Genomic DNA, 13,486 nt, shown 5'->3' with positions numbered 1-13,486 from the left:
ACACCAGGCTTGGTCCATACATAACTTCACTACAACAACAGGATAAATGATCACCTTTAAGTTATGCATGACTGGTTTTTATCTTTGTCACTGACCATTTTACTAGGCACGGCTATACAATCTAATGCAAACAAACAAAAACAAAATGTTTTTAATGTATTAGCAAAGGTGTGGCAATATAATTTAGATGTTACTTATTAATTGAAAATCTACGTTCTGTTTTTGATAAATGATACAGTATGACTAGATTTAACATCACAATTCTCAGATTTTCTTACACCCTTAATTCCACAGCACACAGGAAGCATTTCAACTGCTGTGTTCCCACCTTAAGATAAGATAAGATAAGATATTCTTTATTGATCCCACATTGGGGAAATTCAATTGCTACAGCAGGTCAGTGCAAAAAGAACAACAGCAATGTGCAAAAAGAATGAGAGGGTGTGCAAAAATACAAAAGTAATAAACTTTTCTTACAAGCTCTGCATGTGTTGATGTGAGTGGAGTGAGTCCACAAGATGAAATCTGATAATGGAAACAAAATGTCAGCCCGGCTCCATCCCAGAGCCAATCAGCGTCCCACTTCTACTGCTGTTTATTGTAGCTCGCTCCCTGCGGTCCAATCACACCCTAGTCACGAGTTACCTGCTTCCGTATTGTTGACCTGTGACACTGTGAAGTAGGCGGGATTCAGCGGTGTTCTCGGCTTCTCATTGGTTCGCGTTAGTCCACTAGGTTTGTCGTTTCAGGATCTGCTCCACCTAACTGGAAACAGCGACGGCTGCTCGGTCTTTCATTGTGAAAAGCAAAGGTGAAAGGCGAGACGAAAACGTAAAAGATTGTCTTTGGTAAGTCGGTTGTCATGCAAGTATCGCTCCGGTGACATATGGTGTGTTTTTCAGCCAGAACCGCGTCGTTATTTGAGTGTATTTTCATCCTGTGTACCAGGCGACAGGCTTCTCCTCTGTCATAAGACTGAGGCAGGAGGCTGTAGCATCCTGTGCAGACGAGGCCTCCACTGCTCCGCCTCGACATAGCTAGTTACTTCTCGAAATGTTTGATTTCGGGAGTCAGTCTGTGTAACTGCAGTTTGTTCAGGCTTTTTTAGGGGTCATTTCAAGTGTTAACTCGATAGCTTGGCGCATTATTAATGAAAGCTCCGGTGTCGTATTTCCCAGCCACCATAACTAACTAAGACTTAATTAACGTTAATGGTTAAACCGTCGTACTGTAGCTTTTCTCCCCTCAAGAGGAACATCCTAACTTATATGATAAATATACACGTATTGAACACTTAGACCTTAACTTTTTATAACCGAGCTCTTTGGAGCTCTGTTATCCACCATGAAATGTGTCATGTGAGTGGAGGAGGGCTCAGCCTTTCCAATAAGCTGCTGTACACCTTTATAATGTAGGTCTTGTTCAAAGATTGTGCCAGACTTTATTCAGACGTTATTGAACTGTTCAGACATTTATATTTTAGTCACGCTGAAATAACAAATAATGCAAATTATTAGCTGATACACAGATTGAGTGATCTATAGCAATTAGTGTTGTTGAATCACTGTTACTCTCTTGGATTACTCGAATAAACTAGAGCAAGCTTTCTGGTATGAGTGCATAAATCCCTGCACATCAGTTATTAATCAGTTATTTGTTTCTTGTTTCTTGTTCAATGCCGTATATTAAAATTGGTCATTTGAAATGCTTTGGTTTCCTGTTTCTCTCATTTGCCTGTCAGCCTGCAGCCAAGATGATCCACAGCCTGTTCCTTATTAACGCCTCGGGGGACATTTTCCTGGAGAAGCACTGGAAAAGCGTGGTCAGCCGCTCAGTGTGTGACTACTTCTTTGAGGCTCAGGAGCGGGCCACTGAGCCAGAGAATGTCCCACCTGTGATCCCCACACCACACCACTACCTTATCAGTGTGCTCAGGCATCGCATCTACTTTGTGGCTGTCATCCAGAGTGAGGTGCCACCACTATTCGTCATTGAGTTTCTGCACAGAGTTGTCGACACTTTCCAGGTTCAGGAACTTTCTGTCTCATTTTCACTACAGTTTTGAATAAGCTCATTCATGACTCAATATTGTGACCCATATTTAACCTCATATACCCAAGTCCTGGTTGTTTTCTATGTTCTCAGGACTATTTTGGAGTGTGCACAGAAGCTGCCATCAAGGATAATGTAGTCGTGGTCTATGAACTACTGGAAGAGATGCTGGACAATGGCTTTCCACTAGCCACAGAGTCCAACATCCTTAAAGAGCTTATTAAGCCCCCCACTATCCTCCGCACAATGGTCAACACTATCACAGGTACAACACAGCGCCCACAGTGCCTGGAAAATTTGAAATGTGTCAGACGATCCTACTGGATTGGTTAAATGTGTAAATGTAGGGTGCTGAACAAATGAGTTAACGTTGTAGTCTCTTCGGGTTTTACAGTTATTTGCATTATGACATGGTTATTACGATGCTGAGGTATTTAAGTGCAAAGCTAACGCCCATTAGCATCTTGTATACAAAACAGTTGTAGCTTGTGGACACTGCTGTTAATAACAGTAATGTGTTATGTACAGCATATACATTAGAAGTAAGTTTCTATATTGATCAGACAACACATCACTTCAAACCAAGTACTTAGAAAGCTGAGATCGCATTCAGAAAAAACAATTTACTATGACCTACTGTTGCAAAGTCCAGCGCTAAGTCACTAATGCATTCAGTCAGCGTTATAAAGAATCAGTATCAACAGTCAGTGTAAGTTATGACAGAATATAACGACTGATTTCTGCTTTCTGTCTTAGAAGCTTATGTGTAAACATCTTTGCTCTTTCACATTGGTTAATATCTGTATTCCAGGCAGCACCAATGTGGGTGAACAGCTCCCTACAGGCCAGCTGTCAGTGGTGCCATGGCGTCGCACTGGGGTCAAATACACCAACAATGAAGCCTATTTTGATGTGGTGGAAGAGATCGATGCCATCATTGATAAATCAGGTGCTGTTCTAAAAAACCTGCTCGTCTAACACTTCTCTGTGCAGTTGATTAAATATTTAGCTGATGTGTTCCACAGATCAGCTAATGCATTGACAGTAGATATCCCAGTGGATTTTTATGATTTATTTGTTTATTTGCATTAACATGAACTGAATTAATATTAGAATTTGTTCAAGAAATTGATGAGATGAAAAATATACACTGTGCATCCAAAAAAAAAAAAGTCGCTCACCCTAATATTTTGTTGGCAATTTCTCATATTAACTCTCATAACATAATATTCCTCTTCAGGCTCCACTATTACGGCAGAAATTCAGGGAGTTATTGATGCGTGTGTGAAACTGACAGGCATGCCTGACCTCACCCTATCATTTATGGTGGGTTTCCTCTTTTCTATAATTTATATGCCTTTTGTGTAGTTTTAACAAGCTCCTTTTTAACTGTATGTATTCACTGGATCCAGGCTAACATGGTGGAGTTGTTGGAACCAGTTGCTGGTTTGCTTTAAGTTAAATGCTAAATGTTCAATCTGTCATTTTTACTCACTTCATTAAACTAATCCATAAACCATCCTGACCTTTTTCCTCTCTGACCCAGAATCCTCGGCTGCTGGATGATGTTAGCTTCCATCCGTGTGTTCGGTTCAAGCGGTGGGAGGCAGAGCGGATCCTCTCCTTCATCCCTCCTGATGGAAACTTCCGGTTACTCTCCTACCACGTCAGCTCTCAGAAGTCAGTGTTTCTCAGTGACATTATGGCAGAGACATATTATTGATGTGTTTTTATTCAGTAGTTGCTTACATAGTGCCTGTGTTTTCATACAACATGATCACAAAACATCAGTAAAATAACTGTGTGTGTTGTGCTGCTTCTTCTTCAGCCTGGTAGCGATTCCAGTGTATGTTAAGCACAACATCACCTTCCGGGAGGGAAGCTCCCAGGGACGTTTTGACCTTACCCTGGGACCCAAACAGACCATGGGCAAGGCCGTGGAGTCGGTCCTAGTCAGCAGCCAGCTGCCCCGAGGTGTCCTCAATGCCAACCTCAACCCCTCCCAGGGAACATATACCTTTGACCCAGTCACAAAGGTACTGTGTACATGAACATGGGAATTTTAAATTGTGGTTAGAGACCCGTTTGAAGCTGCACATATTAATAGGCCTAAAATCACAACATCTTCTCAAGAAACCAAAATGCCACTATTTGCTGTCATTCTCTGTTGTTACTGTGTGGGTGACTTTTGCCCTAGTGATCTCAGGGAAGTGATCCACCTTACTATCTTGATGTTTTCTGTTTTGGTCAGTTGTTGACATGGGATGTTGGCAAGATCAATCCACAGAAGCTTCCCAGTCTGAAAGGCACCATGAGCCTTCAGGCTGGTGCTTCCAAACCTGACGAGAACCCCACCATCAACATCCAGTTCAAGATCCAGCAGATGGCCATTTCAGGTAAACACACCCAAACATGCTAACCACTTATCATCACACAGTCATAACTGTGTCCATGTAGGAATCCTCTCATTGCTGTACAGGTGTAATACATCTCGTCTAGGCTCTCGGTCTGGAGCAAAGGCAAAACCCACCAGAAAAGATAACATAGGGCTGTCGCAGGGCTCAACCTACACACTAAAGAGAATCTGATTACTTAGTGTGAACACCTCTGGTGAACACTATCTAATTCTGTCTTGTTCTGTGAGCACAGTGACACAGGGTCCACTAGATGGTGCTAAATGCAGTGTTATATTATTTATAATATATTATATAGCTTTCTAATGTCCACATGACATCAGAAAGCAGATATTAAATATTGATGTTTGAAAACTACATTGTAGACAATCACAGGTGAGATTAGTCCCAGTTGGTGCCTCTTATCAGAGATGTTCTGAACGCAGGATGCTCATTCTTTAACACAGTATTTTAAAAACAGATACAATAAAGTCTGTTCAAACTTGATCCTTCTGATAATTCAAGTGTTTTTAAACAAGACAATAGTAACAGCATCTAGACCACTTCTTATGGCAGGCATATTCAACATATACAAAGTATTACAGATATCTGCAGTGTATAATCTGACTAGTCAAATCTGTAATTTAAGATATTCGCAACTACATTTTGAGTAGTCACAATTCCAATTAAAGATATCTGTAATTACATTTTGACTAGTCCGAATGGCTCATTGACTAATTTAATTAATCTACAATTCAGCTTTACCTATTTGTAAATGAATTCCAGATATCTTCAATGTCATTCTGACAAGTCAAAATGCAATTACAGAAATCTTTAATTGGAATTATGACTATTCAAAATGTAGTTGCTGATATCTTCTATATTCTATCAACTGCAGTTTTGACTAGTCAGATATATTGGTATCATTTCTGATATCTGCAGAGGAATTGTGACTAATAAAAATGTAAGTGCATCTTAAAATGTCATTCTTACTGGTCAGAATGCAATTGCAGATAACTTGAATTATAAGTTTTTTTTAATTTCAACTAGTCAAAGTGCAATATTCTATATCTTTAATGTGATCAGGGATATTAAATTTAAATGGTCTGCCATACACTTGTATGGGGTTTTATTGTTTTATCATCTGATTTACTTCACCCATACAAATGCAGTGTCTCGGTTTGGCCAGCAGATGTCGCCATTTATGTCTTATTATATGTTTAACCAGTGAACCATTTCAACACAGCACTTTTATATTGATTTAGTGCTTCAGACAGCTTTGCTTTCTCCATCATTACTTCTCTCCTTCACCATTATGTTTAAGTCACTCTGCAGAGCATCAGATTTTTTCTTAAGTGTATATAGTTAGTGATCTTTGAAAACCGTACAAGGTCATTTTACTCCTTTTCAAATTTCACCAATTTCACTCTTTTATCACATGCTTTCCACTGTAAAGTGTACGAGTGATACTGATGTAGAGTGAGGTGGTGTATTAATGTTGGCATATTTTGGTGTTATAGTATTTTCTTCATGTATTAATAAGTTAATGGTGATTGTGGCCTTCAACAGGGCTGAAGGTGAATCGACTGGACATGTACGGTGAGAAGTATAAACCTTTCAAAGGCATCAAGTACATGACGAAGGCTGGAAAGTTCCAGGTCCGGACATAAAGACTGTGTGACCACTGGACCAAACCAACAAAAGACTGAAGGGAGATTTGCTGGGGGAAGGGGAGTCTCTACATTCCCTGTGTATATGCATTTCAGGATTTCCTTACTCAAATTGAAGGCTCTTGTAGCAGTTAACAATGAATAATTTCCCACAGAAATCACTTATGTAAAAGCTTAAATGTCCAACAAACAGGTCAGAAGCTTTTACTGATCCATCTCTGTCCAAGCTGAACCCAGGCCAAACCTAATTAATCCCAATGAATATGTGTCATCATACTGCATATACATACAAACACCATCTTCTCTAGTCATGCTGAGCTCAAACAAAACCCAAGCAGTTTACATGAGAACAGGCAGTGAGCAGAACAGGGATCTATCCTCCACTTTTCCACTAAGTATCTAAATGTTTATCTGGATAACTGTGTGTGTGAGCAACTAGTATTTACACTCCAAACAAGAGATTTCTCACAGTGCAGTAGTACATTGAGCTGGAGGTCTTCACGGGTCCAAAACTTTGGACCCGACACAAGCCAACCCCCATCTGACGTGAATAAATGAATATTAAAAATAGAGATGACGACTCCACAGAACTGAGTGGACCTGTGAAGACCTCCATTAAGCTAAAAGTCAAGAAACTAGTGACTGACTATGTGGAAGTGCTGTAACAGCTTATACCTGCCATTGCTCTTGCAGTCACCTGTGATGCACAGAGTCTCTGTTGTGAACTGCTGGTTACTGTATGTGTTCTCCTCCTGCTCCGTTTCTCTGATTCCCTCTTCCAGCATCTGTTTGTTTTAGCACTGGGGTCCGTACACTGACATATGAGAATGTGACACTGGAACCGTCCTTAATCTTGCACTTTTACATGTGCTGGTACTAACATTTCCTTTTCATGTATGTGACATTCCTGAAGCTGTTTGAGCTGTTTATTACCAGGAAGGTTTCCTAGGGGATTTCAGGCACACGTTTGCCTGTTTTATTCATCTTTAATTATTATTTATTAAACTAAAACTTACCCATTTTCTAAAGAAATGTCTTGTGTCCAATATTTCCCCACACTATCATTAGGTCCTGTGAATGTGGTTTACAGGATCAAAGGAGATTTCACACAGTGCTTACAGTCAGAGAAACTGTATTATGTGCATTTTAATGTCTGTTTGCATACGTCATGTAAGCATTATGAATGTCACCATGGCAACTGGACTGATCTGGATACATGAAAGGATAAAGAGTGAGTGGGATACATGCGTGCCTCTGGGCCTCTGTTGAATTCAACCCACCACCATAGTCATATCAAATCTATAGGATGTTTTATTTTTGGTATGATGGCCACGTACCTCAGAAGAAATACTGAACGTTTGCATTTTGTCTTTACCTCATTTTGTTTGTTTGTTAAACAGCCTCCAATGGAGTGTCTAAAAATAAAGGTTTGATGTGCTGTAGCCGAGTGAAAAGTCTAATTCTGAGTGTAATGAATGTGTGTTATGCTGCATCAGGTCACTTGGAAATGATTCTGTTAACTTTTGATGCATGAACGTTTGATGGAATATTCATAACAGTGTTTCACTTTAATGTGGTGAGCAGTGTCTGCGCACTGCAGTGTGGCCACGTTGTGATCCAGTCGATGTGTAATTCATTAGTGTTTTCTGTAAATGTACAACATGTCAGGGTGGCATGTTTTATCAAATATCAAACGCATAAAGGTTGTAGTCCAGGAACCACAAATAGATGCAAGGTGGGCTGAAAACCTCAGGAAACACTGTGGTTAGGATGGAACTTCATCTGAGAATTTAGATATTGAAGTCGTAATTGTGAGAAGAGTGAAACCACAAGTCGTTTCTGTTTTCTATAACTGTGCGCAGCTTGCTGGGACGTATCATGTACATGATCGTGTTTGCCACCAACTTTAGAAACTGCTTCAGTGAAACAATATGAACTGAAGATCATTTTAATAGCCTCACTGGTCATTAAGTTCCAGCTCAGAGGGAGGATTACTTCAGCATATCATGACATTGTAATAATGTTAATATTACATCATATTCAGTTGAGGTAGTTCCCCAATTGACAAAAAGTTTTTTCGCTGTCAGGTTCCTCCCAGGTCTCTTGGTTTACACTATTGAACGTACTCAAGTTCTCGTTTTCACCACCACAGACCTACAAAACAGCTTTTCAGCATTTGGAGACGACAATAATGATGATGAGGGGGTGATGAAAAGACAGCTGAGATACCTGAACTCTGTCAGCGGGGGCCGCTGCTCTCCATTCTCTGAACGGAGCGAGCCACATGTGGCCAGAGGGGATGATTTCAGACCGAAAAGCTACTGAAGCCCGTTCCTGTGATGACATCATAACATCTGGTTTAAAAGCCTAGGCATGACATCACAGGAGCCTGCATACGCCCGACTGTTGTACATCAGAGTACATCATTGAAGACGTCATGAAGGAACCACACAAGTCATCACTCATCATTTCATGGTGAGTGATGACCCAAGTGTCCCAGGGGCAACTTTGAACTATATGTTTAGTGACGTCAGCACCCCCCTCACCCCCCCACCCAGCTCCAGCTGGCAGGACTCCACTCCATAATTTACTGAGGACTTTAACCCTTCCTGAAGAGTCCTTTCTCTCTCTCTCTCTCTCTCTCTCTCTCTGTCCCCATGTGAAGCACCATCAAGCAGTCCTAGCTTTAAGTTATGTCATTAAGCCATTAGGTGTTTCCTCCCTCTCCCCTTCTGTGCACGAGTGGACAAGTGTTTTAGCTCTTTACTAACTACTTTTTCTGGTGCTAAGAGCTTGTTGTTAGCTTTTCCCACACACTTTTGATTAGTGTTTTTGTCACTGAAGAGGAGGATCGAGGCATTTAAAGACCCAGCCACCGCTGCTGCAGCTCGTCTCACGGTTTCCTCCCGCTGCACATGTTTCATAGTTGTGGGTAAACTCAACTTCAGTCTCTGTTTATCAATCTTAACATTTCATAAAACGCTGCTTGAAACTAAGCTGTTACGGATGCTACTGGTACCTGTTTTATTGGCGGAGTTTGACTTGTGTTGTGGATGTAGATCTGAACGTGTATTCACACATCGGGGAAAGTGCTGTTTTTGTCACCTGCGGCAATTAGCCGAGTGTGCTGTGTGACAGCTCTAATGCTGCAGATTACACTATCGTGCTGGAAATCTGAGGGAGCCCGCTGCTCCGGCTCTGAGAGCTTTGATCGCCGCGGGCTGCACGGACTCCCCGTCGGGAACCACGTGGACGCGGCAGCGGCTCGGAGTTAGACACAGTCCGCAGTCTGCTGCTGGATCCACACTCCCTGATGGACGACTGGAGGGCAGCAGGCAGTCAGGGCTGTGCTCTCCAAACCAGCTGTGCTCTTATATATTGAAGACACACATTTGCCTGCATGTACATTAGCATTCATCAGCGCATTACTGTTAAAGTGGACAGGTAGGGACTTCTAGTCTCATGTCATCTTCACACCTCATACTACAAATTATAAGCTACACCATGGAGCCCTCTGTGGTAAGCTTTTTAAACTTAGTTAAGATGTTTGCTAACTTCCATTATTCGCTGTTATAACGCTTTAACAATTATTTCTTGTAAAACATGGAAACACAGGCGGCACTTAGCAAGCTAAAAGTAACAAGCTAATAGTTACCGTGTAACATTTTGCGCCACACATCTTCAAGTGGCCTTTATACTTTGTCACATTGCAGTATTTTGTTATTGAGTACATGTATTTTATTTTTACTAGTTTGTTCTCCATTATCTGATAAAATGCAACAATTAGCTGTGTTGCAACAAGTCCACTTTCCCGCCTTGAAACATCCTCCCATAAATATCTGATTTCATTTTTCACATGTGTAATAATTATAAATGTACTTCCATGTGGAAGCCCACTGGGTAATGTTAAAGAAAGGTCCCCCACATGTTTACTCTAGGTAACGTGAATCCTCCATTGCACTGCTGTGTGCAGAGACATGCAGCAGCAAAGCAACACTGGGCTTCCTCAGCACAATCCACTTTATTGCTGGTTGACTGGAGCGTGCGACCACAAGACAAAGAGGACTGTCCCTGGCATCAACTCAGAACCCCCGTCTTTCATTGAGGGACACATAAGGCCCCCCAGTCTATGTGGGGTCTGCCATTAAAACACTATGTTCTCAAACTGCTCACGTAGGACTGTGTGGCTATGAGCCAACTAGATGCACAGCACTGACAGCTGTGTTTGGAAACCAGACCGTATCCAGACAGTAATCAGAGGTGCCAGACTGACTCCAGTGTAGGCCAAGGCATCTAATATTTCATTTCTTACACTGTCACTTATACCAACTATAGGCTGTAACTACATTAACATTTAGAAGTGATGATGTTTGGTCTAGTCTGATAAATGATTAAGTCCTAATGACTAATGTCTTCTTAATACCTGTTATATAATAACTGTTCAGCATGGCCATTATGATCCTAAAAAGGAAAAGGGTAGTAATACTTTTCTTCTAGTGTTCTAGTATTAATTGTATTGTCTTTGCCTTGTGCACTTCCAGACGGTGCCCACACCATGCCATGACATCCCAGGTCCGGGGAATCATCAGCCGTTCCTCAGGGTAGTTTGGAAAGATGGACTTCATGCTGGAAGTTACCTCCCAGATTCCCCTGGCCCACCTGGATGACCAAGAACACAATCTAATAATGAGGTCGTTTTTAGATCTGTCAGCCTGAAAGACAAGATGAACGGTAACTTCTTCGACAACAGACCACAGAGTGAAGGGGCTTGAAGCTTTTTTGAACTGTTAATAGAACCAGACAAACTACGGCAAGTACACCACTTAATCATTGTACATTTGGGTGGTATCTGGTGTTGATTTTAAATGCTACTTTTTAAACATAGCTGTATTTATCCACGGTTTTTAAGTCTCCGTAATTAAGAGACAGATTACACATAAGGCAAGACAGTCACAATGCCTAAACCAAGAGCATGGCCCGGTCCGCCACCTGACGACATTTATGAATTCTCCAAGGACACAGATGAAGCTCAGTCTCTCCCCATGCATAGGAAATCTTTAGAGCAGACGTCACCTCTGAGCAAATATATCGAGACAGAACACCAGCAAGGTGGGCTTTTCTCTCTGTCTCCCTTCGATGCCTCCCTTGATGCCACTGTTGACCTCCAGAAGAAAAGGAGGAAGAAATGTGGGGCCTGTGTTCCCTGTCTACGCAAAGAGAACTGCGGTTCCTGTGCAAACTGCCTAAACCGCAAGACAGGCAAGCAGATCTGCAAGCTCCGCAAATGTGAACAGCTGAAGAAGCGACAAAACGAGTGGGAGGTTAGTGATCATTACATTTCTTTTCTGGAAAAACTACAGTCTTAGGCTTTTTCTTGTTGGATTGAAATATGATATATTTGACAAAGAAATGGCAAAAAACACAGAACACAGAAAACAAAAATAACAGTTTCTCCAGTTGAAAAATAACCATTTTGAATGCTTGCTTGTGAGTGTCTCATGCCAGCATTTGTAGGTCAAAAATTCAAATAGACTTATGTCAAATATGAAGTTAAGAGGGTTTGTTGTTATGTGGACAAATATCCTAAATGCTGGTGACTGTGCAGGTAATGTTGGTTAGTTTTTTCCCAACATGAGAGACTATTTTAAGCGTTATTTGTGTACAAAGTATTTGCTTGTTCCTTTAAGCCACCTAAAACACCTACACCAGGATTTTTACCATACAAACATATACTACTTTTAGCTGGTTGTGGTATTCTAGGGCCACACTCAAGGTACTTGAGTAGCAGACCAGAATAGAATAGGGAGTGTATCCATCCATCCATCCACCCACCCATCCATTCACTTGCTGCAGTTACAGACTATTATAGCTGCTAGTGTTACCATTAGCATTCCTTATGTGTCAAGCCTCGACCCGTTTCTCTTACATAAGCAAATGGCAAATGACACAGTGTAATGTGAACGGATGTGGCAATGTATTTGAAAATGACATTTACATTTCTCCTCATGACAACGCCACTTTACCTCAGCTTTTGCAGAAACTAGCCCTCATCATAGGTCATCATATGTCAATCTCATTTTATTATGGCCTTTTAAATATATAGGAGGTTTTACACATGCTGCAGCCTGTGAAGTAACCTCAAACAGAAGTGTTGCAGTGTCATAAAGCAGCCAGTGGGCCTGTGTTCACCCACACTAATGTATGCAAAGTAGATATCTGAGCTTTGTCTTTTGTCTCTGTTAGAATAACAGAGGAGTTAACCCACAGAAAACTATCTTCACTAAAGTCAATGCAGTAAATAAATAGATGTACTTTTTCAAATGTTGCACATATCACTTAATATTCTCCTTAAGACAAACCAATGAAAAGTTTTATTCATATTGTGAGTAGGCTGTGTGTGCGGGTGTTTGCGTGGCTGAGAGACTGTGAAAGCTACCAAACAGCAGCAGTGGAGAATTCCTGCCGTTGCCTGTGCTTTGTCCTTTGACCTCTGAGGCTTAGAATTAGAGTGGGGGTTAACCTTAGGGCATCCAGTATTTGTGTGAGTGCGGGTGTGTGAAGAAAGAGAAAGAGTGCAGGTTTTTAAACTGTGCACTTGTGTTAATGGAAGTACGAACCCATTGTGTGTGACTCTGTGTTTGTATGTATACCAGTGTCTTAAACACGGGGGATGGGCTGTTGAGTCAAGAAGGAGGACGGGAAAATGCAGTAAATGGTCAGCAGTGTTGGAGGAGGACAAGGAAGACAAAAACAGAAATGGCTACTAAAGCACAACCAAAGAATGGAGACTTAACTGCATCTCCACATGCTAATAGATGAATAGAAAAAAGGCAGAGAAGAGGGAATAGAAGGAAGAAATCCTTAATAGGGTGGTCATGCATTCTGAATGACCATAATAATGACCAATGCGTGATACCAAAACACAGCTACTGTCATGTTTTTGAAGCATTCAGCATTTTGCAAATGATTTGTCTGAACACAGGCAATTGCAAAGCTGGTACAAAGGTAATGCATTTCTATCTATTCAGGTTTTCATCAATTAAAATTACCTATGAAGTTTCTATTGGCATAATTAAATAAATATATACTCAATACCTCCTCAGCACCCAGTATGTCTAGTGGTTTAGCTTAGAGGTACAGATGCCTTTGCAGACAAGAACATGTTATTGTTTTTCAGAGGAAAATGCCTGAGGTTTGGTTGCAGCAAACAGGAAGTCAGGGTTTTCATCAGCACTATTCAGGCCTGTCCTGTCCTGTCTAGTAAGATGTTTCTAATGATGTGGAATCAACACATGGAGGTCTGCACAATAACCATAGTTTTCAGTAATGAAATCAGCAAATCCAAAAACACTACACTACTCTTAAGTGGTT

At 41.1% G+C, this 13,486-nt stretch overlaps 2 protein-coding genes across 2 annotated transcripts in view; both read left to right on the top strand.

Moving 5' to 3' along the window:
* Positions 1-712: 712 nt before the first annotated feature.
* On the top strand, positions 713-7,557 carry ap3m2 (adaptor related protein complex 3 subunit mu 2). Its single transcript, XM_026344112.1, has 9 exons — positions 713-848; positions 1,742-2,026; positions 2,146-2,317; positions 2,864-3,001; positions 3,293-3,378; positions 3,599-3,732; positions 3,881-4,088; positions 4,304-4,448; positions 6,015-7,557. The coding sequence occupies exons 2-9, from the start codon at positions 1,754-1,756 to the stop codon at positions 6,113-6,115; spliced, it is 1,257 nt and encodes a 418-aa protein (XP_026199897.1). The 5' UTR covers positions 713-848; positions 1,742-1,753; the 3' UTR covers positions 6,116-7,557.
* A 3,498-nt stretch (positions 7,558-11,055) lies between these two features.
* tet3 (tet methylcytosine dioxygenase 3) overlaps positions 11,056-13,486 on the top strand; it is a 33,917-nt gene continuing 31,486 nt past the window's right edge. The window contains exon 1 of the mRNA XM_026343616.1: positions 11,056-11,436. Coding sequence (XP_026199401.1) covers positions 11,071-11,436 — 366 coding nt within the window. The 5' untranslated portion in view covers positions 11,056-11,070. The remainder of the gene's footprint in view (positions 11,437-13,486) is intronic.

The sequence above is a fragment of the Anabas testudineus genome, chromosome 9 (assembly GCF_900324465.2).
Source record: "Anabas testudineus chromosome 9, fAnaTes1.2, whole genome shotgun sequence".
In the NCBI taxonomy this organism is placed as follows: Eukaryota; Metazoa; Chordata; class Actinopteri; order Anabantiformes; family Anabantidae; genus Anabas; species Anabas testudineus.
The sequence above is the reverse complement of the archived record's forward strand: the minus strand, read 5'-3'. Positions and strand labels throughout refer to the sequence as shown.